The 26,371-nt window shown below is 35.0% G+C and overlaps 1 protein-coding gene across 2 annotated transcripts in view; it reads right to left on the bottom strand.

Annotated features, from left to right (window-relative positions):
* Positions 1–1,387: 1,387 nt before the first annotated feature.
* The window catches only part of PSMD14 (proteasome 26S subunit, non-ATPase 14), a 111,329-nt gene continuing 86,345 nt past the window's right edge, over positions 1,388–26,371 (bottom strand). For both annotated transcript variants that reach the window (XM_070357580.1, XM_005897279.3), the window contains 4 exons: positions 22,039–22,113; positions 14,900–15,025; positions 4,231–4,293; positions 1,388–1,802 (listed from right to left, as the gene is read on the bottom strand). In XM_070357580.1, the coding sequence (XP_070213681.1) occupies positions 1,704–1,802; positions 4,231–4,293; positions 14,900–15,025; positions 22,039–22,113 (363 nt within the window). In that variant the 3' untranslated portion in view covers positions 1,388–1,703. The remainder of the gene's footprint in view (positions 1,803–4,230; positions 4,294–14,899; positions 15,026–22,038; positions 22,114–26,371) is intronic.

The raw sequence follows: 26,371 nt of genomic DNA, 5'->3' as shown, positions 1-26,371 counted from the left end.
TCGTTTTATTCACTCAGGAGCTATTTTTCAGGGGACTAAAGTGAAAGAGAAAGAAAAAAAAGTTTCAAATAGAATGTTGAAAACAACCCTTCGATTACTCAGACCTTCTTCTGAGCGCATATTGTACCAAAAAAATCTTTACTAGCTCTCATGAACAGTATCTGTGCAAGAAGTCACAGAACCTTATTTATGTATGGGGGAAAATAATGTATGAAAAAAAACCCAGCTTGCACACAAGTTTAAAACAGGCAAAAGGAAAACTTCTACTAACTTCAACTCTTATATTTTAATTGTAAATGGTTGGCTCTTATAATCCCAACAATTAATACATATTACATATCCTACATAAAATATACCATCACTGTCTTTAAAAGAAGAAACCACAGGACAATCAAGAAATGCTCAAAACACCTCTCATTCCACCAAAAATGAGGCTGTGAAACATATTGGGAGTTTAAGCCACTTCCACTTAAGTTTCTAGCAACTTTTCATTAGGCTACCAAGGAAAGCCTAGGATTATTTAAATAGGACAGTAATTTGGTTCATCATATTATTCATACCACCTCTAGCAGAGGCTAAGTCTCAATTCTAAATCCCCAAGTAAACTCCCCTTTAATGAAGCCTTAGAAACATTTTTACCATATTTTCACAAAGGGAGAGACAGAATTAAATGTTATTTGTCTCCATACTTTTTGCACATTTCTTGGAGGCCCTGGTAGGGTACTGTCCCATGAATGAATACTAATGAGAACAATTACTTATGTACATCAAGTTAGAAACAGGATGAAATATCTCTGAAAACTGCCATTAGTCAAATTTTTGTCTTTATCAGGAAACTGGGTCTTTCTCAGTTAATTTAAGATGAGAGAAAACAATGACAAACTTATTGCTTATGTACTCAAGATATTAATTAACATTATGGCTCCATTTCTCATTTTGCTTGAAGACATTACACACCTTCTACAGCGGTCTCAGCTAAAGTCTAGTGAAGTATGCAGCAAGCAACTAACTCCCAATTTCAACATTGTTGGTGGAATGTACCCTTTAAAAAGAAAATCACAAAAGTCTAAATTTAAATTGCCTCCCTTTTCTTCTTATATTACTTATCTGAAATACTGGAAGTATAATGTGTTAACAAGATATTGAGTATACAATATTAACTTGTGACAAATACTTTTAATATGTCAACATTTTTCTGGGTTACTCACTAATGAGGTAGCCACTCATTAATGGCAGGCATTTTACATTTGTGAAGTTTTGTTATCATACTGATGTTTTGTGTTACCTTAAATTGCAAAGGGAAACATATCGTTGTGTGAGATTTCTAGAGCACTGTCAAATGTTATTCTATCAATTCCACCCAGTGCCAAAAAGACCTCAGGAGACATAGATTGTAAATGTATTTTATTTTGTAAGCAACAATCAAAATATATTTGTGTTACTGATTTCTTCAAATATTAAACGGATCTTAACAAAATTTGTCCACTTTGATGTATTCTTATACAACTTTGGAATCTGCAAAGACCCTGACTAAAGAAATAGAAGTAATTGCACAATGGAGACTGAAGGTGTTACAGTGCTGCAAATGATGCCAGATGTCTTATTTTTAACCAAATACACCTTCAGAGGTCCCTTGATTTTGAGCATTAGGAACAACAGAGGACTATACACTGAAAGTATCACTAAAAGCTTTTTCCATTACTTTATTTAAATACAACAGTATCCAACATAGCTGCTAAACACTGGACAATATTTGAAGTCATAAGTACATCCACATGTTCCTCCAAATGACGTTTGGGGTCCTAAAAGAAAAAAAGAATAAGGAAAGGGAAAAAAAAAAAACAAGAACCATATTACTGGTAGACGAATTGCTTAGATTTTTTTTTAGTAGCTGATGAAATCGGTAAAGAAAACCAAACTTAAATGTATATATATATTTTAAAATTTTGTTTTCCTAATATACTATTATATTTTCAGGATTACTAAATCTGTTAAAATGTTAAGGAGCTGATAAAATAAATGAAAGGTTGATTTACACAATGTTATGACTACAGCAGAAATATAAAGAGTCACAAGGAATTCTATACAGTTTGAAATCATCTGATAAAAAAAGTTAAGAGCATTTTATATGTATGTATAAGCCTGATTATAGGTGTATATTTTCTGCCATTCACATATATTCAACGTCTGAGAGAGTACTTTGCTCAAAGCAGACACATACCAATAGGCAAGAGTTCAATGTAAATCTCATCACTTCCTCTATAATTTTAATATCTATATGATTTTAATATTTCACAAATAGTACTTTAAATCAGAAATACTCTTGGATCAATAGTTACTATTAGTAACTTAAAAATTTAAATACAATTTGGATCAATTCTAAAATGTTAAGAATATTTCATGTAGCTATTTTGAAAAAATGTATCACAGAAAAGAATATAGGTACAATCCATTAATTTAAACCTGATCAAATCTGTATTTGAAATATGAGTTAAAAATAAGGCTTAAAGTTGCACTGTAATAAAGGAAGTTAAAATGCTTAATATACATTTATGTTTAAGGCTGAGCTGATTGAAATATTTCAGCTAAAAACTTGAAAGCTTTGATATAAAGGGTATACATTGTACAAAATAAAAAATTCTCAATTAAAGCATTATTTTCTTATATGAATTGCTAAAATACCAAGAATCCTAACTTTAAAAAAATGTTCACCACTGAAACTACTTCTTGGCTGTTGCTTTCTGAACTACAATTTCAATACGTTGATTTCTTTAAAACACCCAGACACACAACACGCTACAGATAATTTCAAATAACCAGACCATAATATTAAATTTTCTTTAGTTAAAAAAAACAAGCCTTAGGGCATTTTAGGTGAATGAGTCTAACACTGGCGAGAGAAAAAGACACTGGTCTGATTCCATTATAGCCAGTTTTGCCTTTGCCACGCAGTAGGCCAAACCAGTGAAGTACGATATTTTAAAAAATGATTCTGATGATTATTAAACTTTGCAATTATATATATTTTCAGTTTCACTTTTAATTTACTCCTTTTCTTTGCTGCTAACTGTTAAATTGAATCTATATCAAGAAACTATAGCATCAGAGTTATTTATTCAAGAAATAGTTACTGAATGCTGGGTTCCAAGTTGGTGATCTAATATTACATATTAGAATAAAATATGTAGTGGGAAAAGACAACAAGGGTGACTGTATCATACCGGATGAAAGAATAAGATGAATTATATCTCATTTTGGTTTTGGAGGGTTTCTACTGTTATTTAAACCATAATATTCAGAATGCAGTGGGATTTGACTTCATCAATCATGATATTTAAGTTAGAACCTTTGCCCCTACTGCTCTATTGGAGTAACTGGTTTTGCAGCAAATTGGTAACACACTTCCCGCAGTTATCTACATTACTTCTTGTGGCAGCTGGGTGATTCTTAGAGATTTCCCATCCAAGAATGGTCCTGGCCCAAACCTACATAGCTTGTGAGATGTGATGGGATCAGAGCATATGGTAGGATGGCTGAAAGCAAAGACAGCTTAGTGTCTTGCATCTGAAATATCAAGATTCTGCCAACATCAGCAATATGATAACCATGTTCCATGAAATGAAAAAATGTAATCAACATTCTTTAAAAAACAGTCTAATTAATCTGTAGATTCTTTTAATTGGTTGGTGTGTTCCCCCCCAACCTTCAGAAAAATAGGAACTGAAATATATATTTCATCTTGGTAAAGTGAAAGAGCAAATACTTGAAACCCTTTCTCTTCACTCAGTAAAATTCAACAGGGCTTTAATCTTTCTCAAGAATATTACCTATAAATTGAAGTCTACATATTGACAGATTATATATCATTTTAAAAACTGTTATGTATGAAATAAACCCACCATTCTATTATCTTCAAGGATAATATTATTTCAGATAAAAATAATACTTGGAAAATTAACTCAGGATGCAAGTTTCCTAATTTATTTCTACTATTTTCACTAAAAATAGTATTTCATGGGTATATATTTGTGATTTACTTCTCTATAGCTGGCAAAAAGACTCTGACATCAAATAATTCAGTGACCTTTAAAATTAGCATCACATTTACATGACAGAAGAAAAATGTAGAGTGAACACAGGAAAAAAAAAAATCATACAGGCTCCAAAATAGTTTTAACTCTCAAGAACATGTTACTATGTGACCATATAATCTATTACAGTATACCTCACCTGCTTGCCAACATTCTTTATTGCCAGCTGTTCAGGGGTCATCTTATCTTCTTCTTCTACAGCCTGTGAATGAAACACAAAGGACAGAGTTTCAAATTATAAATGTGCTTTTCCCACTGCAAAATAATCAAAGATGATAATAATCATTAATTTTCATTCACAGAATCTTTTGTTCAAGCAATTTATTGGGCAAAAAAGCAATTCTGCTAATCCTTCAGGGTAATAAAAACTATCACCACCATCATTTTGAAAACAGACTTAAGAAATTTGTCCAAAAAAACCCCCCAAAACTGAAAATATCAAATTGGATCACCAAACGGAAGTGTCAACCATTTGAAAACTGTTATGGAATTATCTGATGGATGGCTAAACTGGAAGAAGGAAGAACCTAAGGCAGCTGCTTGTGGCACTGGGGTACTAACTAGTTTATTTTGTCTTCTTTTCCTACTTTCTCTATGTTTCTCCCACAGTTCCCTATTATTTTGTCTCCTTTTTCTTGTCAGCCAAACCCATGCACACCCAGTATCTATTAGGAGGCTTCCCAGGTGGCACTAGTGTTTAAGAACCCATCCACCAACGCAGGAGACATAAGACACACAAGTTCAACCCCTGGTTTGGGAAGATCCCCTGGAGGAGGGCATGGTAACCCACTCCAGTACTCTTGCCTGGAGAATCCCATGGACAGAGGAGCCTGGCAGGCTGCGGTCCATGGGTTCACAAAGAGTCAGGCACGACTGAGGGACTAAGCACAGCACCGCAAAACACTTAGGATCAAAGGACCTGCTGCTGACTTTTGATCCACACCTAACAGATCATATAGTATCTTCCCTTAATACTTTCACATATTTAAATCTCTAAAAGTAAAATATGTATTCAGAAAATTTTCTCATTCCTCCACATGATTTTTCATAATCATGAAGAAATAGAGTAATCTGAGGTTTTCAACACCAAAAAATTACTTGAATTAAATGCCAAATCAAGTAAAAATTAAATCAATCAAACCATATAAACAAATCACTTTCTACTATTTTCAGAGTCAGCTATAAACTTTTATGTGTATGATCATAAATTTTCTAGCAGAATAATTTTGAAATAATTACAGCATTTACATTAGCTACTACTCTTGCCCACTACCCTAATAATGGCACCACCACATAAACCCTTTATTGAGAATTCTAAGTTTAAGGAACCTCCTTCTGAACAGTTTTGAGTATGCCACTGCGGGGAACTAGGACTCTGCATCAGGTGAACTCCTAGTCTATGATTTATTCCTAGCATTTTAATAAATGGAAAATGAAGAAAATTTAAGTATCATCAATCTTAAGAAATAATACCCCAGGACTTTATATGGTTACGAAGAGTGGGGGGGTGGGCAGTGAGAAGATATGGGTAGAAAGCAGGAAACCAAAATCCCAGTGAGGGTTAGATGTGGATACTCTAAACTTAATAATCTCACAGCTGCCAAATTTCTTCATGTGTGAACAATGAACATGTAGGAAATGCAATCATCAGACATTTCCCATAAACTGGGAAGTTTGGCTGCATTTCACACCTTCTTAATAGTTTTGTAAACAGAGAACTTGAAAATGAGCAAAGATGGCAAGTATCTAATTTTATAAATGGACAAACTATCTGGAGAATATTCCCCAGTAGAACCAGCCTAAAGGGAAGATGGTGAATAAGTACTATATCTATCTACTGATTATTAAAGGATCCTTATTTACAACACATCATTAGGAAATACATTTATGACTCATAAGACTGAAAGAAGAGAAAATAAGTTAATAACACTCCAAATCCAGAATTCCCTAGACAGAGAATATGTTCATTTTCAGAGTCAGATGTCACTCATTATTCTCAGCTAGTTAAAACAGGGATCTCCAAAATTGTGTCTCCCATTATCTTAGTGTCTTACATACATGCAAACACTGGCAACACATAAAAAGTTTGTCTTTCTAAATTACCTTTACAAATCATGACACTGTATCTTACCAATTTGAAAACATTAGATGAATGGAACAATTCACGTAAGTTTGTACTCTATATCCATTCAGTGTTAGTTGTTCCATGCTCATGCCAGCAATAGTACTTTACAGTATTGGAAGGAGGTAAGGGTTTTGGAATTTGGCTCAAAATACCAATCCATGTACAAAACAATTATTATGCAGTATTCTGGAGTGTTGCAAATATCAAAGATGGCAGACATGCAAAGATGAAAGTAAAAAACCACATAAAGCACTGATCCTATTTGAAAGGTTAAACAGAATATAAAAATAAAAAGAATTTAAAAAGCTCTCACTCAGTTTTTAAAATCTTTTATATCATTTAACCACTTTACCAATTAGTTTTTCCATTTCCAATAATTAAAAGAGAGAGTTCACAAACTCTTTGAGAAGTGCAGATGGTAAAAAGTACTCCCAGCCATAGATGCCATCTGGAAAACGAGGAGCAGCTGTAGATTTAGGCATATACGAAGGTTGCAAACCCCCATGACAAAAGAGTAAGCACATCTCTTACATTCTGAGATAGACTAGATCATCACAACAAACCCCTAAATATTTTCTCCATCTACCTAAGTTACCTTTATCACTTTACCATTCTGGGCAAGACCAGTTTGTCTTCATTCTGGCTAGTCACCAGGAAAAATTAAGAAATGGTACCAGCAGAAACAAATGAAATTCAGGCACAGGCAATGTCCTCACTAGGGGAACTTCTGTGTTTATGGCAACTTCTGTGATTTGGCATCAAATTTTGCTTTTGCATTCGTGCTCTTCGGTTTACTCAACCAACAAAAAAGCACTGAAAATGTTTGTGGCTATTCACACTAGAAACGTTTTTAACAGTTTATCAACAAAGACCCCCAGATGGCTATCCCATCATGCACGGTCTGCACAGTTCTAAGAAATTCCTGGAATTTGGTCTGTTATGTTATCACAATCCCCTTAGATGTACCCCCTATCTTCAAGAGGCTTTTACCAAACCCATTAATCTCACTGTCTTTCTTCTGGTAATGGTCAAATTTCTCAAATGGAAAACCTCTGTTTTAAACTTGACCATTTTATTTTCCCTTTGACAAACATGGATTGGGTCCTTGGCACTTCATTAATATGATTTTAAGGATCTCTCCACCTTCTGAATTCCAATAGATTCCATTTCCCTGGACTTTCTGAAGACCTTTTCTAATACACTCTTTTCTTTTTTAATTCTTTAACCTCTGCTTTTATGACATCATGTCTCTTATTTCACTTTATTGTTGTTCAGTCACTAAGTCGTGTCTGATTCTTTGCAACCCCATGGACTGGAGCATGCCAGGCTTCCCTGCTTTCACTATCTCCCAGAGTTTGCTCAAACGCATGTCCATTAAGTTGATGATACCAACCAATCATTCTACCCAAGCCCATTTCTTGGGCTTCTTTTTTTCCCTTTGACATGTTTGCTGTACTCACTCTATAACATGCCATGCTCCCAATTAAGCACATGCTTTATAAAAATCACGTGTATGGTATATTATTTCATCACTAAACAATCTCTGCATAACTGTCAGTGAATGTAACATAGGCATTTTACTTTATTCTTGATTTTTATAGAGTCAATGAATTGACTAACTGAAAATCACATTATGGGTTATGAGGATTGAGAGTAAGTTTAAAGAAATGGCTTTTATAAAACATACTTGGGAAAGCAAAATTAACAAACATGAAACAATTAGAAAATTCTCTGAGAAAGTATTACAGGTGTGAATATGGAGAACAAAAAAATGGGTTTCCTACAATCACTGGTAATTAAACATTAACATATACATAGAAATATACAGAATCCTTAAAACATTCCACTGAAATAGTTAATCTACATTTTTACATAAAGAAATTAAGCACGATCTTCTTTCTATATGTTAATTACATCAATATTTATACTATAAATTTTCTAACTCTCCTTTTGAAAGTGCTTATAACACTGTAGTACATTTCACGCATATCCTCAAGAGTAGAATTTTCATTATTTTATATATTAGTAAGTAACTATTAAGTACTCACTACAAATAAGACAGTTCTTCAAGAAGGTCACATTTGAGGTTTACTCTACCTGCCTATAAATCACAAATTATAATACAGTATGAAATAAACAAAAAATGAGTATACTCAATGAAATGGGGACACAGCCAATAATAAGTCACAATAAAACTGTGACTTAAATACAGTCCTATCTATCTCCAAAGACCTCAAAGCAACATTCATGGCAATTTGGGAAATACTTAGTTTTTAATGACACATTCTGAATAAAGCAAACCTGTGATTTATTAAGTGACCCTAAACAGTGTAAATTCTTTCTAAAAATACTAAAAGGAATCCAACTTTAAAATGTAATTATATAAAACATATAAAATAAAGAGCATATGTGTGTGTCCGTACAAGTGTTGTATGCATAATAGAAACTGTGGTTTAGGTTGTACAAAAAATTTCTGTGGCAGAGTCTACTACTAGTTACATACATACATACTAGTTACATACATACATACACACGAGTTACATACATACATACGAGTTACATACATACATACTAGTTACATACATACATACATACGAGTTACATACCCAACATATGTCTTTTCCTTCTTTTGTAATATAGCCTTGATTTTATTAAACACAGCTATGCTCCCAGATAAAAGACTGTATTATAGAGCCTTTCTCAAAGCAAAGTATGTCCACTTGATTAAGTTCTGCCAATGAGATATAATCAGAAGTGCTGTGTGGGACTTATAGAAAGGACCCTGAAAAGGAACTGATTTATCTGAGAAGTATCCTTTTTTGCCCCTGCATTTCTTTCTGTTGCTTGAAACTCAGATGGGATGGCTAAAGCTTTAGCAGCCACCAGGAATCATGAGGAAATACAAAGGACAAAAGCCAATACAGGGAAAGTGGGGCAAAAGATGGAGATATCTGGGTTTGCAGTAATTTCAAAGTTTCACAAGGCCTTGAACTGCAAGAGATATACACTCCTATTTTGTTTAATCCATTGTTACTTCAAGCTAACACAATCTTAGTTATAACTAAAACATACTTGGTACAAAAACTGAAAAAAATCCAGGATTTACACGAAGTATAAAATTCCCCTACCGTCCACCTTGGAGGTGACACTGTTAACAGCATAATACATTGAGATATATGAGAGATAGAGAGGTTATCACTGGAAAATGGAGGGAAGGTCACATAGCAGGAATTTTTAATATTGCTATACAATTTCATTTTATATACATAAGAGCAAGTTTTAAATATTTCTTTAAGTTAGTACTTATAGAATTTCATTCCTCATAATAAATCCTTAAAAAGAGAACATGTTGGCTTAAAGAGCTAACGTGCACTTAAAAGTGAAAGATAAAATGGGAGATGGCCTTCAAAATGTCATATATCAGTCTTTATTTTCCCACTAGTGGCACATTCTCCCAAACCACTTTTTTCTATTTGAAAAGAAAAAAGAAACTAGTTGTATTATTAACTTTTTCTTTGAATACTTTATAATAAAGTTGAACTTTTTTTCATGTTTATATGCCACTTGTCGTCAGTGAGTTTTCCAGTTTTGTTATCAATTTATTACTGTTTTTTAAAATTATTTTGTAGGAACTATGTGTCTATTATGTACTCTTTGGCTACTAGCCTTTTCTGCGTTATAGGTATAAATATTTTCTGCTGGCCGTACTCCTAACAAGCATTCAATAAATGTCATTTTTATTGCAGACAAACTTTACTGTTAATCAAAAATTTAAAAGCTCACTGATATTTTTACTAACACTAACGTAACCTTTGGGAAGCTTGACCACATCTTTACAAATATTGAGCCTTCCCTTACAGAAACAAGAGAATTTATTCACAAATGCTTTTTTTACTGTATTTCAAATAAGTCATATATATTTATACATTTACATTTTTATGGTAGTTATTCCTAAGTATTTTGTAATTTTGGATGCTACTGTGAATTGATTTGCCTTTTATAACTCATTTCACCATATGTAACTGCATGGTTACTGTAACCTATATAATTCTCAATCATAATAGTTCTAATAGTATTCTAGTTTAGTTTCATATATTTCTATGTTTGATTGCAAACATATCTTATCATACTTAAATAATGATAATCTGGCCTGATTTCCTAATATTTATATATTGTTTTTCTTATCTTATTGCACTAGCGTTAAAACAAGACTTTCTTATTTAATACAGCTACTTTAGTAAACCAAATGTAATCATATAATTATTTATTTTATGTTACATAAAAGTTGCATCCAAACTTTCTTTCAGGTTACTAAGCAGTTAAGTTTTTCTACCCAAAGTGTAAACTATCAAATCTCTGAATTTATAGGGCCACATGTTTGAAAACAAAGTAAATTTTTATGTTTTTATGCTATTCTTAAAAATGTCTTCTACAATTCCTTTTTTCTCTGGCATACTTATTTACAAATATCTAATCAAATATTATCAGTTTTGAAATATTGATGCATCTTGGCATGAATAAACTAGTAGATTTGAAATAAAAGAGTTGTGGGTGTTGAAGTTCAGTAATTATAGAGAAATCAACAATTAACAGTCAAGCAGAATCTCAGCGTGGACTTCAGACTTGACATCAAAAAGTTGATACAAAAAAATTTAATTATTTTCTAACCTTCTTTCACTTTCAGAGCTATCTGGCACCTAACTATAATTACCTTAGTTTAAAACGCCAACCAATTAAAAAGAATACTATGAGAACTAGTTGTATGGGCCTTTCTTTTTATATTTTAAGTGTTACTAAAAACTCCACCACATTCTCTTTCAATCACAGAGGGAATTACAGCCCCAAATTTGGACTCCTTCATATCACAGCTTACACATTGTTTTCATTTTATAACCAAACCTTACAAGTTTTTGAGTACTACAGAGATTTTTTAAAACTGTAAAATAGGAAAAACTTCTGTGGATGGGCAGCAGTAACCATAAATAGGTTATTTCCTGGCAGTGATACCAATAAGAATTTACTTAAACTTGTAATGTTACAGAGAAATGAAAACCATTCCTACAGTCTGCTGAATAATAACTTAAGTCTTAACTTTTTAATTTATAAAAGTTAACTGTTTTAAATATGATAAACGATTTCTTCTCTTTAATCTCTACAACATATACTAGAAACATTATATATATATTTCCCTATAATCTAGAACCAATGGAGATTTCTAGCTGGAACACTACATATAAATCAGGGCAATGCTCTTCAAAGCCAACCCTAATTCTGCTGGATTTTAGCTTGTATGGGCCCATCAACATTTTTTCCAAAGCTCTCCATTCTCTCAAAAGACTGGTTGTTAACTCTCGGCAAATCTTATACACTATCTCTTGGCTAGTGTTTTGTAAGATGTCTTTAAATTAAAAAGAAAAAAATTATTATTTTTTTTTTTTGCTGTGACAACTAATATCAATTTTAACTGTCTCCAAAAGCTCTAGCCCTTGCTGTCAATTTTTAGTCCCACTTAGTGAACTGCTTTATTTACATTCTATTTTTCTTTTTTTGCCACACTGTGGCTTGTGGGATCTTAGTTCCCTGACCAAGGATTAAACCTGTACCCTCAGCCATTAAAGTGTGGAATCCTAACTAATGGACTGCCAGGGAATTCCTTACTTGTTTAATCTCTTTATATCCTTTCTCAATCTTTCAGTGCATGCATGTGTGCTAAGTAGCTTCAGCTGTGTCTGACTCTGTGCAACCCTATAGACTTATAGCCCACCAGGCTCCTCTGTCCATGAGATTCTCCAGGCAAGAATACTGGGAGTGTTTTGCCATGTTCTCCTCCAGGGGATCCTCCCGACCCAGGGATCAAACCTGCACCTCCTGCACTGCAGGCGGATTCTTTATCAGGAAAGCCGCTCAATCTTTCTACTTCTACTTAAATTGGAAATGTTAACAGTATTAACATACTTCAAGTTACCTAGGCAGGAGAACTTTAATTCATCTTTGAGTCCTTCTTCTTTCACTTTATCTATCCAACTGGCACATTTTATTTTACTAATCTGTTGATACCTCTGTTCCTACTACCACTACTATAATCCACACAGACACTTACTACCTTTTGTTTGGGTAACAGAAGTTCCTCCTAAGAAGAATCTCCATTTCAAATCTCCTCTTAAAATACTTTCTTCTATACCTTTGTTAAACTATGTTTCTAAAGTCAGGTTCTGGGTATATCATGCCCCTAATCAAAAAATAAACTATTCAGACTGTTACTTGACTTCAGTAATTTAAAAATCTCTATTCCCCACTATTTACCCTTTTATGTACATGCTTCTTATGTACTCTACCCAAACACAGCTTCCTAAAGATGCCCTTGCCTATTCTGTCTCCAAGTCTTTGCTCATGACATTCAGCTGGCTTGGGGTAACATTTCTTTGTATTTCCAAATCTTACTCATGCTTTAAGGTCTAGTTCAAATGTTATTATTTTCTAAAACAGCATCCTGAGTCTCTCCCAGCTGAAAGGAAAAAGCTTTGAATTACAGGACTTCACCTGGACTTCTCTACGGCAGTGTTCTCTAAGTTCTAACTTGAATGGGTATACAAATTTCTTGGAAATCTTGTTAAAATGTAGATTCTGATTTAGTGGGTCAAAGAACCTGCATTTCTAACAAGATTACAAGTGAAATTGATGCAGCTGGTCTGTGGAAAATTTGAATACTAAGGTGTTATCAAACACACCAGTTATAGTCTAGTACTTTGGTACTAAACTTTTCTTACTGCTCTTATTTTCCTAAAAATGAAGAATCCCTGTTTTCACTGAAAATTGCACAGAAGATATTTGATAAATATTTGTAACCATAACACTGTACATACAATATGTATATGTTTCACAAACCACAGGGTTTTGATCCTTTAATAGATCACAAGCTATATGTCCATATACATAATATGTATATATATAACTGAAACAGAATGAAATCAAGTCAGATGAGAAAGAAAATAGAATATATCATTTGTAAAAGGGTAAATATTGTTTCATAGAACTTCTGTTGTAATCCCTGGAGAAGGGAAAGGCTACCCACTCCAGTATTCTGGCCTGGAGAATTCCATGAACTGTATAGTCCCATGGGCTTGCAAAGAGTCGGACACAGCTGAGTGACTTTCACTTCACTTTACTTCTGTTGTAATATATACATATATACAAATACATTGCATGTATTGGGTCGAAATGTAAAATCTATTCTTTATATGGATTTTTGTCAAAAAAGTAGAAAAACATGAGTTGAACCATGTCCACCCTAAATGGATACACTGAAATCAAAACCTTGGTTATAGCTTAGAATTATGCTGCCACAAGCCAAAGAATACCTGGGGACCAACTGAAGCTGGAAAAGAAAAAGAAGGACCCTCCCCTGCTAGAGGCTACACAGGGAGTAAGGCCCTCCCAATACCTTGATTTTGGACTTCTAGCTTCGAATTGTAAAAGAACAGAAATCTGTGAATAAAATATTATCATGACCACGTATATTTGTGTGTGTGTGTGCATGTGATCAGTCTTCCAGTCACATCCGACTCTTTGCAACCCTATGGACTGTACCCTGCCAGGCTGTTCTGACCATGAGATTTCCCAGGCAAGAATACCAGAGTGGTTTGCCATTTCCTATTCCAGGGAATCTTCCCGAACCAGGAATCGAATCCAAGTCTCCTGTGTCTCCTACATTCGCAGGTGGATTCTTTACCACTGAGCCACCTGGAAAGCCCCACATACACTTTAGCGTACAATAAACATTTTTAGGAGATTCTTAAAATTATAACTTTTCTTACATTCTCATATGAAGTGGTCTCCCCTTGCTCTTTTTCTTTATATCATCCTGTTTACTGTCTGCACAGCACTAATTATAATATATTGTGTTGTGTTTATTTGTTGACTTTCTGTTTCCTCTGCCAGAAAGTAAATTCCACGAGGATAGGTCTTATGTCTTACTATATCCCCAGAGCCTGACATCTAACCAGTTTTCAGTAAATACTTATTTAATGAAAAACAGGAAGTTTCATACGTTACACGTTCAGTTCAGTTCAGTCGCTCAGTCGTGTCCGACTCTTTGCAACCCTATGAATCGCAGCACGCCAGGCCTCCCTGTCCATCACCAATTCCCGGAGTTCACCCAGACTCACGACCATCGAGTTAGTGATGCCATCCAGCCATCTCATCCTGTCGTCCCCTTCTCCTCCTGCCCCCAATCCCAAGTTACATGTTATGAAGTATTAAATGCTATTGTTGTTCACATCTCCTTGTTCTTCCTTCCCTTCCAAGAAAAAGTCCTCTGAACAATGGAAAGATTTCAAATGTAAAAGACCATTTTACGTGGCCTACAACCGGGGCTGGGGCTGGCTAACTACAGGCCATGGGTCAAATCTCGCCGGATGACAATTTTAGTAAATGTTTTACTAAGACACAGCTTCACGCATTCCTTTATGTATTTATTGTCTGTGGCTACTTTTACACTGTAACAGCAGAGTTGAGTAGTTGCAACAGACTGGATGGCCGGGATGGCCTGTAAAGCCTAAAAATATTTACTGTTTGATCTACAGAAATAGGCCACTCTGCTTTTAACTGTTTATATAATGCCTAATAGCTAATCACACATATTCCAAAGGTTATTTAGAAATAAATGTTGAAAATAAGTTTTTACCTTATTGTAATTTTTTGCTAATTCCAACATCTCTTTTACCACTGATTCATTATGTTTACAGTGCTCACTGTAGTCCTGAAGTGTCAAACCTTCCATCCAACTCTTCTTATGCAAATTTAATAACATCTAAAAAACATAAAGAAAAATTAATTATGCTTCTATACTGAAGAGATTTCCTTTATGTCTTGAAAAACAACTTCACAGACAACTTCTGGAATTAATGAATTTAAATTTAATTTTATTAATTTAAATAAACCCTAAAGAGCATCTTCCTAAATTTATATTAATAAAACTCTAAGGAATACTCCAACCCCATGGCCTTTGCATTTGCTGTCCCTCTGCCTCAAAGGCTATTTTCTTTATCCTTCTATAGCTCACCTTTCTCACTTCCTTAGAGATAGATGCCACTTCTCACCACCTTATAAAAAAGCCACTCCACACTATCCTAAACATCTTTCTTTCCTTAATCTGTTTTATTATTTTTATAACACTATAAACAGCTGAAACTTGTGTTTTCTTGTTTAGTGCATTTCTCTCTCACTAAAGAGAAATCAACAAGGCAAGGACTTTAATTTAAGATCACCAAGGTCTAGATTCTCGAATCTAGATCATAATCTAATCATAGCAAATAATCAATAAGTATATACTGAATGAATGAAACTACTATGCTATGCATAGGATTTCTAACAGTTCATATAGCCCAGCTTTCAAACACCGAGATAAGGAGGTAAATGCTCCCATTTACTGAATGACTTTGTGTCAGTCTTTCTGAGCCTTTGTTTACATTATCTATGAATTGAAGGCTTGTAGATAATCTCCAGGTTTCCTTCAAATTCTAATATTCTGTCTATAACTTTTTAAATTTAAATTTTATATCAGAATGAAAAGTCATAAAACTGGGAAAAAAAATCACATTCATCCAGTTTGCAATCACATCAGCAAACTAGGATCAGATCCTATTAGTGATCACAGAACTAAACACCTTAGCTCATTATTTCTTAAATTGGACTCCTAGTTCTGAATACATATTCTTGGAAATTCATCAGTTTTCAAGTTCAAATTCCTAAGACAGTTTTTCTTAAAGTCCTATTCTATAAATAATGTCGTTTAGTTGAGGACTACCAGTGAATAAGAAGAGTTTTCTAAATGATAAAATTACACAATATCAAAAAAATGGTGGCTACAGAATGATTGATATTTTCTTGCTATGAGAACCAGTATACTCTATTTAACTTTTTATTTTGTACTGAGGTGTACCTATTAGCTTCAGGGGAACAGCAAATGGACTCAGCCATACATATACATATAACCATTCTCCACCAAAGTCCCCTCCCATCCAGGCTGTCATATACCGTTAACCAGAGTTCCCTGTGCTTTACAGTAGGTCCTAGAAGCAGTATACTTTAAGTGAGATCCACAGGGCACGAGGCTCTAAAGACATAGTCAGAAGTGAGTTTAGTTTAAAAGAACTGTTTGCAGCTAAAATCAGTACAAAGTTTTCCTTATGCTGAAGAATAAGCTAGTCAAGCAAGTCAAAATCACCAATGAGAACTTCCAAGACACAAAAGCTCCAAATTCCCTGATTCCTCCCCTGGGACTCATGGAGGCAAGAGTAATTTGAAAAAACCTAGAAAACTCCTGCACATGTAGCCCCAATTTCTTTGATTGCTTCCCATCTTCACCATGGATAATGTTTTAGAAATATATCTTTAGGAAATTTTGGTACAGTTGCAACTACCAATGTTATAAGAAAATGAAAGTGTTATTCGTTCAGTTGTGTCCAGCTCTTTGCAACCCCATGGACTGTAGCCCACCAGGTTCCTCTGTCCATGGAATTCTCCAAGCAAGAATAATGGAGTGAGTTGCCATTTCCTTCTCCAGGGGATCTTGCCAACCCAGGGAATGCTATAAAGCTAAAAATGCTATAAAGCTATATATACCAATGTTATAAAGCTACCTATAATTAAGTGCTGAGAACAGGATTTCTGTATGCTTCAAAAGCAAACCAAAAAATTTCCCAAAGAGCAGAATAATAATCCCACCCTGCCTGGACAACGATCGCACTGGGTCCCTCAGGTAAGACTTGGAGTTAAGTATACAACTTGGTGGGATAAGAATAAAGGCAGGGGTTTTTGACATTAAGAAAGCACCTGAACTGAGCTATGCTAGGAACATAAATATACTATTAATTATTTATATGTGTGCTTTTTTATATCAAGGATGGTAGCTAAAGTATCAAGAATGGATACTATAAAAGAAAGAAGAAAAAAAGTCTGATGTAATTAGATGGATATTTCCAAACAGCTGGGTCTCAGATATAAGACGGACAACATATTTATAATATATTTATGTATCTGAATGAATTTTTCAGTTTGTGTCTGAGTGGTACCCTTTTTACCCATGGCCTGTACCTAGTCTATATAAAATTAAAATAAGTGTTGAAAATGTACTTTCAGTTATCAACTAAATCTACCAAAGCTGGTATGAACTTTTGAACAAAAGCAAACTGATGGAAGAGAGCTTTATAGCTGTGTGTCTCCCCTCAGGTCAAGGAAGAAATGGCACCCTGCAGCACCTCACTCAAAACCATGCTCAAGCACCTAGGACTTTTGAGGGAGTATATTGGTGGCTTAGAAGTTTTAAATCCATAGTTTATCAAACTTCAGAAAATCTTACATGGCACATGCTCCCCACAAAATATAAATGAGCCAGAAAATGGAAGTGATTTGGTTGAAAGAGGAAGTATTATAGGGAGCCCTCTTATTCCACCTCCAACACACCATATGCACTGGAATCCCTTCTAAGGTAACTCTGTGGGGAACACTTACAACTAGTAAGATCTTGTTTACTACTGATTACTTATCATGTTTGAACTTCAGAGTGCATGTAGTATTCCAAAGCCTGTTGGCTGCCAATAGTACTCATGGTCTTTAAGACTTTTTAAAGTCTTTCTCAGAGAGAAACACAAGAAGCTTATTTGGAGGATGACCAATTGCAGTAATAAAGAAAGAAAAAAGCAAGTCAGATTATAATTTCAAAAAGCAATAGGCAGAATATTTTAACTAGTTGAGAGAAAAACTGTACTCAAGATAACCCTAAATGAGTAGAAGCTAAAGAATATGCAGGTCAGGAAGCAACAGTTAGAACTGGACATGGAACGACAGACTGGTTCCCAATAGGAAAAGGAATACGTCAAGGCTGTATATTGTCACCCTGCTTATTTAACCTACATGCAGAGTACATCATGAGAAATGCTGGGCTGGAAGAAGCACAAGCTGGAATCAAGATTGCCGGGAGAAATATCAATTACCTTAGATATGCAGATGACACCACCCTTATGGCAGAAAGTGAAGAGGAACTCAAAAGCCTCTTAATGAGAGTGAAAGAGGAGAGTGAAAACGTTGGCTTAAAGCTCAACATTCAGAAAACAAAGATCATGGCATCTGGTCCCATCACTTCATGGGAAATAGATGGGGAAACAGTGGAAACAGTGTCAGACTTTATTTTTCTGGGATCCAAAATCACTGCAGATGGTGACTGCAGCCATGAAATTAAAAGACACTTACTCCTTGGTAGGAAAGTTATAACCAACCTAGACAGCACGTTGAAAAGCATAGACATTACTTTGCCAACAAAGGTCCGTCTAGTCAAGGCTATGGTTTTTCCAGTGGTCATGTATGGATGTGAGAGTTGGACTGTGAAGAAAGCTGAGCACCGAAGAATTGATGCTTTTGAACTGTGGTGTTGGAGATGACTCTTGAGAGTCCCCTGGACTGCAAGGAGATCCAACTAGTCCATTCTGAAGGAGATCAGCCCTGGGATTTCTTTGGAAGGACTGATGCTAAAGCTGAAACTCTAGTACTTTGGCCACCTGATGCGAAGAGTTGACTCATTGGAAAAGACCCTGATGCTGGGAGGGAGTGGGGGCAGGAGGAGAAGGGGACGACAGAGGATGAAATGGCTGGATGGCATCACTGACTCAATGGATGTGAGTCTGAGTGAACTCCGGGAGTTGGTGATGGTCAGGGAGGTCTGGTGTGCTGCGATTCATGGGGTCGCAAGGAGTCGGACAAGACTAAGCGACTGAACTGAACTGAAAGAATGCTAATTTATCAAGATGCTAGGTAATTTGAAAAGTATCAAATTTTACCCAAAAAAGATGTCCTTTTCATTATAGGGGACTGGAATGCAAAAGTTGGAAGTCAACAAACACCTGAAGTAACAGGCAAATTTGGCCTTGGAGTTAGGCTAACAGAGTTTCCAAGAGAACACACTGGTCATTGCAAACACCCTCTTCCAACAACACAAGAGAAGACTCTACACATGGACATCACCAGATGGTCAACACCGAAATCAGACTGATTATATTCTTTGCAGCCAAAGATGGAGAAGCTCTACACAGTTATCAAAAACAAGACCGGGAGCTGACTGTGGCTCAGATCATGAACTTCTTATTGCCAAATTGAGACTTAAATTGAAGACACTGGGGAAAACCACGAGACCATTCGGGTATGACCTAAATCAAATCCCTTATGATTATACAGTGGAAGTGAGAAATAGATTTAAGGGACTAGATCTGAGAGACAGAGTGTCTGATGAACTACCGACGGAGGTTCTTGACATTTTACAGGAGACAGGGATCAAGACCATCTCCATAAAAAGAAATGCAAAAAACGGCATAATGGCTGTCTGGGGAGGCCTTACAAATAGCTGTGAAAAGAAGAGAAGCGAAAAGCAAAGGAGAAAAGGAAACACATAAGCATCTGAATGCAGAGTTCCAAAAAATAGCAAGGAGAGATAAGAAAGGCTTCCTCAGCAATCAATGCAAAGAAAACAGAGAAAAGCAATAGAATGGAAAAAACTAGAGATCTCTCCAAGAAAATAAGAGATACCAAGGGAACATTTCATGCAAAGATGAGCTTGATAAAGGACAGAAATGGTATGGACCCCACAGAAGCAGAAGATATTAAGAGGAGATGGCAAGAATACACAGAAGAACTGTACAAAAAAGATCTTCACGACCCGGATGATCACGATGGTGTGATCACTGACCTAGAGCCAGACATCCTGGAATGTGAAGTCAAGTGGGCCTTAGAAAGCATCACTATGAACAAAGCTAGTGGAGGTGATGGAATTCCAGTTGAGCTATTTCAAATCCTAAAAGATGATGCTATGAAAGTGCTGCACTCAATATGTCAGCAAATTTGGAAAACTCAGCAGTGGCCACAGGACTGGAAAAGGTCCGTTTTCATTCCAATCCCAAAGAAAGGCAATGCCAAAGAATGCTCAAACTACCGCACAATTGCACTCATCTCACATGCTAGTAAAGTAATGCTCAAAATTCTCCAAGCCAGGCTTCAGCAATACGTGAGCCGTGAACTTCCAGATGTTCAAGCTGGTTTTAGAAAACAGAGGAACCAGAGATCAAATTGCCAACATCTACTGGATCATCCAAAAAGCAATAGACTTACAGAAAAACATCTATATCTGCTTTATTGACTATGCCAAAGCCTTTGTGTGGCTCACAACAAAATGTGGAAAATTCTGAAAAAGATGGGAATACAAGACCACCTGACCTGTCTCTTGAGAATTCTGTGTACAGGTCAGGAAGCAACAGTTACAACTGGACATGGAACAACAGACTGGTTTCAAATCAATAAAGGAGTACATCAAGGCTGTATATTGTCACCCTGCTTATTTAACTTATATGCAGCGTACATCATGAGAAACACTGGGCTGGAAGAAGCACAGCTGGAATCAAGATTGCTGGGAGAAATTCAATAACCTCAGATATGCAGATGACACTACCCTTATAGCAGAAAGTGAAGAACTGAAAAGCCTCTTGATGAAAGTGAAAAAGGAGACTGAAAAAGTTGGCTTACAGCTCAACATTCAGAAAACTAAGATCATGGCATCCGGTCCCATCACTTCCTGGCAAATAGATGGGGAAACAGTGGAAACAGTGTCAGACTTTATTTTTGGGGGGCTCCAAAATCACTGCAGATGGTGACTGCAGCCATGAAATTAAAAGACACTTACTCCTTGGAAGGAAAGTTATGACCAACCTAGACAGCACATTAAAAAGCAGAGACATTACTTTGCCAACAAAGGTCCATCTAGTCAAGACTATGGTTTTTCCAGTAGTCATGTACAGATGTGAGAGTTGGACTATAAAGAAAGCTGAGCGTTGAAGAATTGATGCTTTTGAAGAAGCTTTTGGAGATGCTTTTGGAGAAGACTCTTGAGAGTTCCTTGGACTGCAAGGAGATCCAACCAGTCCATCCTAAAGGAGATTAGTTCTGGATGTTCATTGGAAGGACTGATGTTGAAGCTGAGACTCCAATACTTTGGTCACCGGATGCAAAGAGGTGACTCATTGGAAAAGACCCTAATGCTGGGAAAGATTCAGGGCAGGAGAAGGGGACGACAGAGTATGAGATGGTTGGATGGCATCATCGACTCAACAGACATGAGTTTGGGTAAACTCAGGGAGTTAGTGATGGACATGGAGGCCTGGTTTGCTGTGGTTCATGGGGTCGCAAAGAGTCGGACACAACTGAGCAACTGAACTTAACTGAAAAAATGTTAATTCATCAAGATGCTAGGTAATTTTTAAAGTATCACGTTTTACTACTATAAAAAGGTGTACTAATTTAGATCTGAATATCTGAAAATCCTTAAAATGCATTTCCCTTTTGACTCACCTTTAGATTATCCTAAGTAACCATGGTACTTTTTAAAAAACACGATACAGTTACAATCTAATTTATTCCTTTCAAATTTGGAAAGTTATCTATTTAGCAATTTAGTGACAAAAGGTCATTTTATGGAGAAGATAAATTAATCAGAAAAATAACAGACCTAGAAGAAAGATTTTTATAATTTATCATAAAACCAAGCTGGAATGTTTGTTTCCTACTTCTTCCTCTGCTTTAGCACATACCAAGAAGGTAAAACTGTCTTTCAATTTGTCCAGTAAAATATTCCTTTATTTTATGCTGCAATTCAAGAGGAATGAAAAAACTTTTGGATATAATAAATGAAACAGGTCAACAATTTAAATTCAAATAAACCAGGTAATATTTCAGTTGTTTGAAATAGACGTTTTTCCTCCTCTAAGGTAAAAAATTTAAGCTCACCTTCTGTTCCAATTCATTTTTCCGATAGTTAATAGTAATGGAGTAATAATGTCTGTTTAGTCCATGAATTAATGCCTATATAGATAAATGATTAGAAAAAAGACAAATTAGTATTTTTCATCTAATAAGATAAATATACCTGTTTGAAACTATTGACACATCCAGTACACAATACCTTTATATCTTCTAAAAATGACTTTTTATCCAAAATAAATATTAAATTATTTTTTTCTCGCTAAAGTTTAGGAGTGAGGTTCTGAGGTATGGGGCACACAATCTTTAAAGCATGATATAGGAGCACAGATTCAACAGTTTTAGTAGCCTTGCTCAGAGTCAGATACAGTTTTACTTCATCATTATCTAACTTAGAAATTAACTATTCATAATTTATAAATACACATAATTTATTAAGTCTAATTTTATGATCATCTAGGCAGGGGCTCTTTCTTACTTACAGAAAAGCCTAAAAAGCTGTAATAAAATAATTATTCCTTCATCCACAACATTAACCTGGAGTTTCCCTTTTTAATTCGGTTCTAATATCTGAAAAGTAACTGTCTGCACCTGTCTCTAAATTAATAAAATGGAATCTGTTCTGTACTGGGTCTAGTGACAGGCAATCTCACTAAGCAGTACTTGTAGATATCACTTGGCTTAAATTTATATTTCTTTATTATTGTCCCTGTTAATCTTTCATACTGCTTGTGTCAGTTTTACTACTTTTATCTAAATACCGTAATTGAAAATCAAGTAGGTAGTGCCTTCAAGTTCAAAAGTGGGGATTTCAGAGAAAAGCTGAATCTCTAAAATATGGACCTGCTTCCCCATTTGGCTAAATACTTCTTTCCACTGTACTTGATCACCGAGAAAAACAGGGAGACCATAATAAAAACTTAAGCTAATGGCATGGTTTTATTAAGAAACAATAACCCTGCATGTGCTGGAAATGCTTCACAACTGCTTAAATAACTTAGCAGCAGAGGTTCAAATGAGGTCCAGAACAATTTCTATGGACTCCTTAATCAGCCTTCTAAGACATTAAAGCACAGAAATATACATTGGATACATTTTCAAGTATAAAAACAAAAAGGGCTTTGGGGTTAACTCTCAGAAATCTAAAGATAAACTATAATTAGGTTTTTATAGTGTAGTCTTAAGGTGCTGAGGTAAAAAAAGGGGTAGAAAGGAAACATTTGATGAGCACCTGGCATCTGCTTTATAAAATAAGTCTTCTAATCTTCACAACAACCCAGTAAGGTAGCCTGGTTCCATGTGTATTTCTGACAGATGAGGTAATAAGACACTTATCTCAATTCATACTAGTTTCTACCTAATAAAAGGCAAAGCTGGGGTCTGAGCCTAAGACTTTTTGACTCCAAAGCCCATGTTTTTTCTACCATACTATGATGCTACAATATATCTCAGAAATTCTTAAATTCTTTGTACTTTAAGAATGAGAATGAAAACAAAGCATAGTCTTATTATTAAATTTTGCTAGCAAAATCACCCCACCAAATACTAAACCGTTTTAGATTATGTACTGCAAAAATCCATTCTTGTATTTCTAACATCTGCTATAATAAAATAGTTGACATGTGAAATTAAAGTACTAAGAGGATCTATTAAATCCTTATTCATTTCAATAATCAAGAACAGTGAGCTAAATTTCAGTGCACAGATATGTGTACTACTGTGAGGATCAAATAGTGGGGCTAATCAGGGCCTCCTTTAAATGGTACTCACCTTTATGCAAATTAGGAAGTACATCCTCTGGGTGGAAGACTTTAAAAAAAAGGTGCCCAAGTGCTCCAAGCAGACACAGCCGGGCTACAGAGTGAAGCTTAGGCTAGATTTCAGGTGCCAACTGACCTCTCATACAAATGATTTTATGCTGTGCTCCAACTGTATAATTTTACATAGTGGCCATAAAGCTAGTAATGGTATAGCCAATAGATTCAGAAGTCAGCCAAATGGGCACACAGACAGGTCCACATTTTGGAGATAAACTGTACTGCTGAAAAACACAGTTTAGAACTTGAAGGCACTACCTACTTGATTTTCAATTACATTATTCAGATAAAAGTAGTAAAACTAACACAGGTAGTATGAAAGATTAGCAGGAACAATAATAAACATATAAATTTAATCCAAATGATATCCTCAAACTATCTTCTAATTTCACTTACTCACCTGCTGTGTGCCCCTATTACATTCATCCCAAATCATAAGTAAACTGGCCCCACGGAGTCCTTCTTCCATATAAACCCAAAAGGCGCAGGCTCTTTTATTTAGCTTAGTGAAAAATGAATTTTCTCAAATTCACCAATCTAGTTGACACTGAATTACAAGTTGTGGCAGCATACACCAAATATAAGAGATTAGCTTTACCAAGGGGGAGACTAGCCTCTTCAAACGGCCAAGTTGAAAATGCCGTAGTATATCAGGCCAACAAAGAAGTTACATAACCAGGAAATTTTGGAACATCAATACCTAATTTTTAAATCTACACTTAACAAAACACATGATGGATTTAGAAAAATTTAGGCAATTCTTCAGTAAAACAGGATTTTGTCCTGAAGCTCATTCATTGATTATTCAAAACCTGCAACAATTTCTCACAGAAGCACTATTAAAAAGCAAGGTTCTGTTCTATACTGTTTATATTGTGGGCTATAAGCTTTCAGTGGCTGACCTGGGAAGCTAAATCACCTTTTAGAGCACTGTTTCTAGGACAATACATTTTAGAATTACTAAAATGGGACTTAGCTTATTTGCTTCGTGGATATGCTGACCCTTGTTTTCTTTGCTCAAAGGCTGTCAAAAACTTTCAAAGAAGGGAGTTCTTCCTAGGTTGATATTCAATATCCATGTAAGATGCTATTTATTTTAGACAGAGTAATCTGGAGAAGTAACTAGACAAAGAGGAGTTTTGAGATCCTACTGATTTGACTTTCAGTTTATTTCTATATTTAAGTTAATCTTTAGAGTAGAGCTTTATAATTTTGTTGGTATAATAGATCTGAAGAAAAGTACACCAATAATCTTTATGGTGAAATCATACTTTCTGGAAATGTCTAGACTACTCAGGAGAAATGAGAAGTTCTAACTTCATTTGCTCACTGTGTGGAAAACAGGCATATTATAAAACACACAGCTTATGAAATGTATAATAACCTATTTATAGGTTCTTGATAGGTTAAAAAAAAAGTTTCATGCTCTTAAGGCATATTTATTTAGATCTAAAGATGAATCTGTTTGCCTTATTTTACATTGATAAACTGAAAGTGTGCTGCTAAATATCATCCATTAAATCATACTTTAAAATGAAGCTTTCTTTATAAAAATAAAATAACTGAAAAGAAACAAAACATGTGCTTTGTTCCCTTTTGGGTGGAGAACTAGGCTGCAAATGGCAAATGCAGAAGGGATAATTTTTGCTAAATACTTTTTCATAAGTTTTGAATTTTGAGCTGTATATGTATATTATCTATGCCAAAATTAATGAATTAATGAATCTTCTAAATACAGTATAAAAGAAGGAGAAGCTCTGCTTATAGTTTCTACAACTCACGAGGTAACCTAGGCAAATCACAAATACGCTGGGCCTCAAGTCTCCTCATCTACAAAACGCCCACATGGTTCTTTCTAGACCAACTGATTTACAACTGCTTAACAACTACTGAAAATACTGTTTTTTGAAGAGTTTAATTCTGTTAGACAATGCGGTTGTACTCAGAGCTACACTTAAGGGGCTCACAAACCTAGTACAATGCACCTATGCATCAATAGTTAGTAAATTTCCATGCAGCTGACAATGAATCTTCATACAAACTGTGACCTTTAAGGACTTGACATTTTGAACAATTTTTAGTCAAATAGGTTTAATAAAATAAATGTTTGTTAATTCTCAGTTCTATACATTTGACAATATTGGTCAAATGTTTCACATACAAAATAGTATTACAGTTACAAACATTAATAGAAAACTCTACAGTATAGGCATTACACTTTTCCCTCTCTATCGGAAATGACTCTATTAGTGACTTCTCTTATTTAAAACATGAAAGTTCATATAAACTTTGTCTATTAGCTTTGTTTTGTTGTAGATACTTCACCATTGCTATTAGTGCTTAAAAGTAACATCTTCTAAAAGCAGTATGTTTCCCCGTAAAAAGTTTAAGAAATACAGAGAAGAAAAAACAAGAAAAAAATCCATAATCCTATTACCCAAAGGCAATCAATACTAACATTGTGGTGTAAATACATAGGCACAGTTTTTAATATATATTTTTTCAAAGAGGAGAACTTGTATATGTGATTTTATAATCTTTAC

Source organism: Bos mutus, chromosome 2 (genome assembly GCF_027580195.1).
Source record: "Bos mutus isolate GX-2022 chromosome 2, NWIPB_WYAK_1.1, whole genome shotgun sequence".
In the NCBI taxonomy this organism is placed as follows: Eukaryota; Metazoa; Chordata; class Mammalia; order Artiodactyla; family Bovidae; genus Bos; species Bos mutus.
The sequence above is the reverse complement of the archived record's forward strand: the minus strand, read 5'-3'. Positions and strand labels throughout refer to the sequence as shown.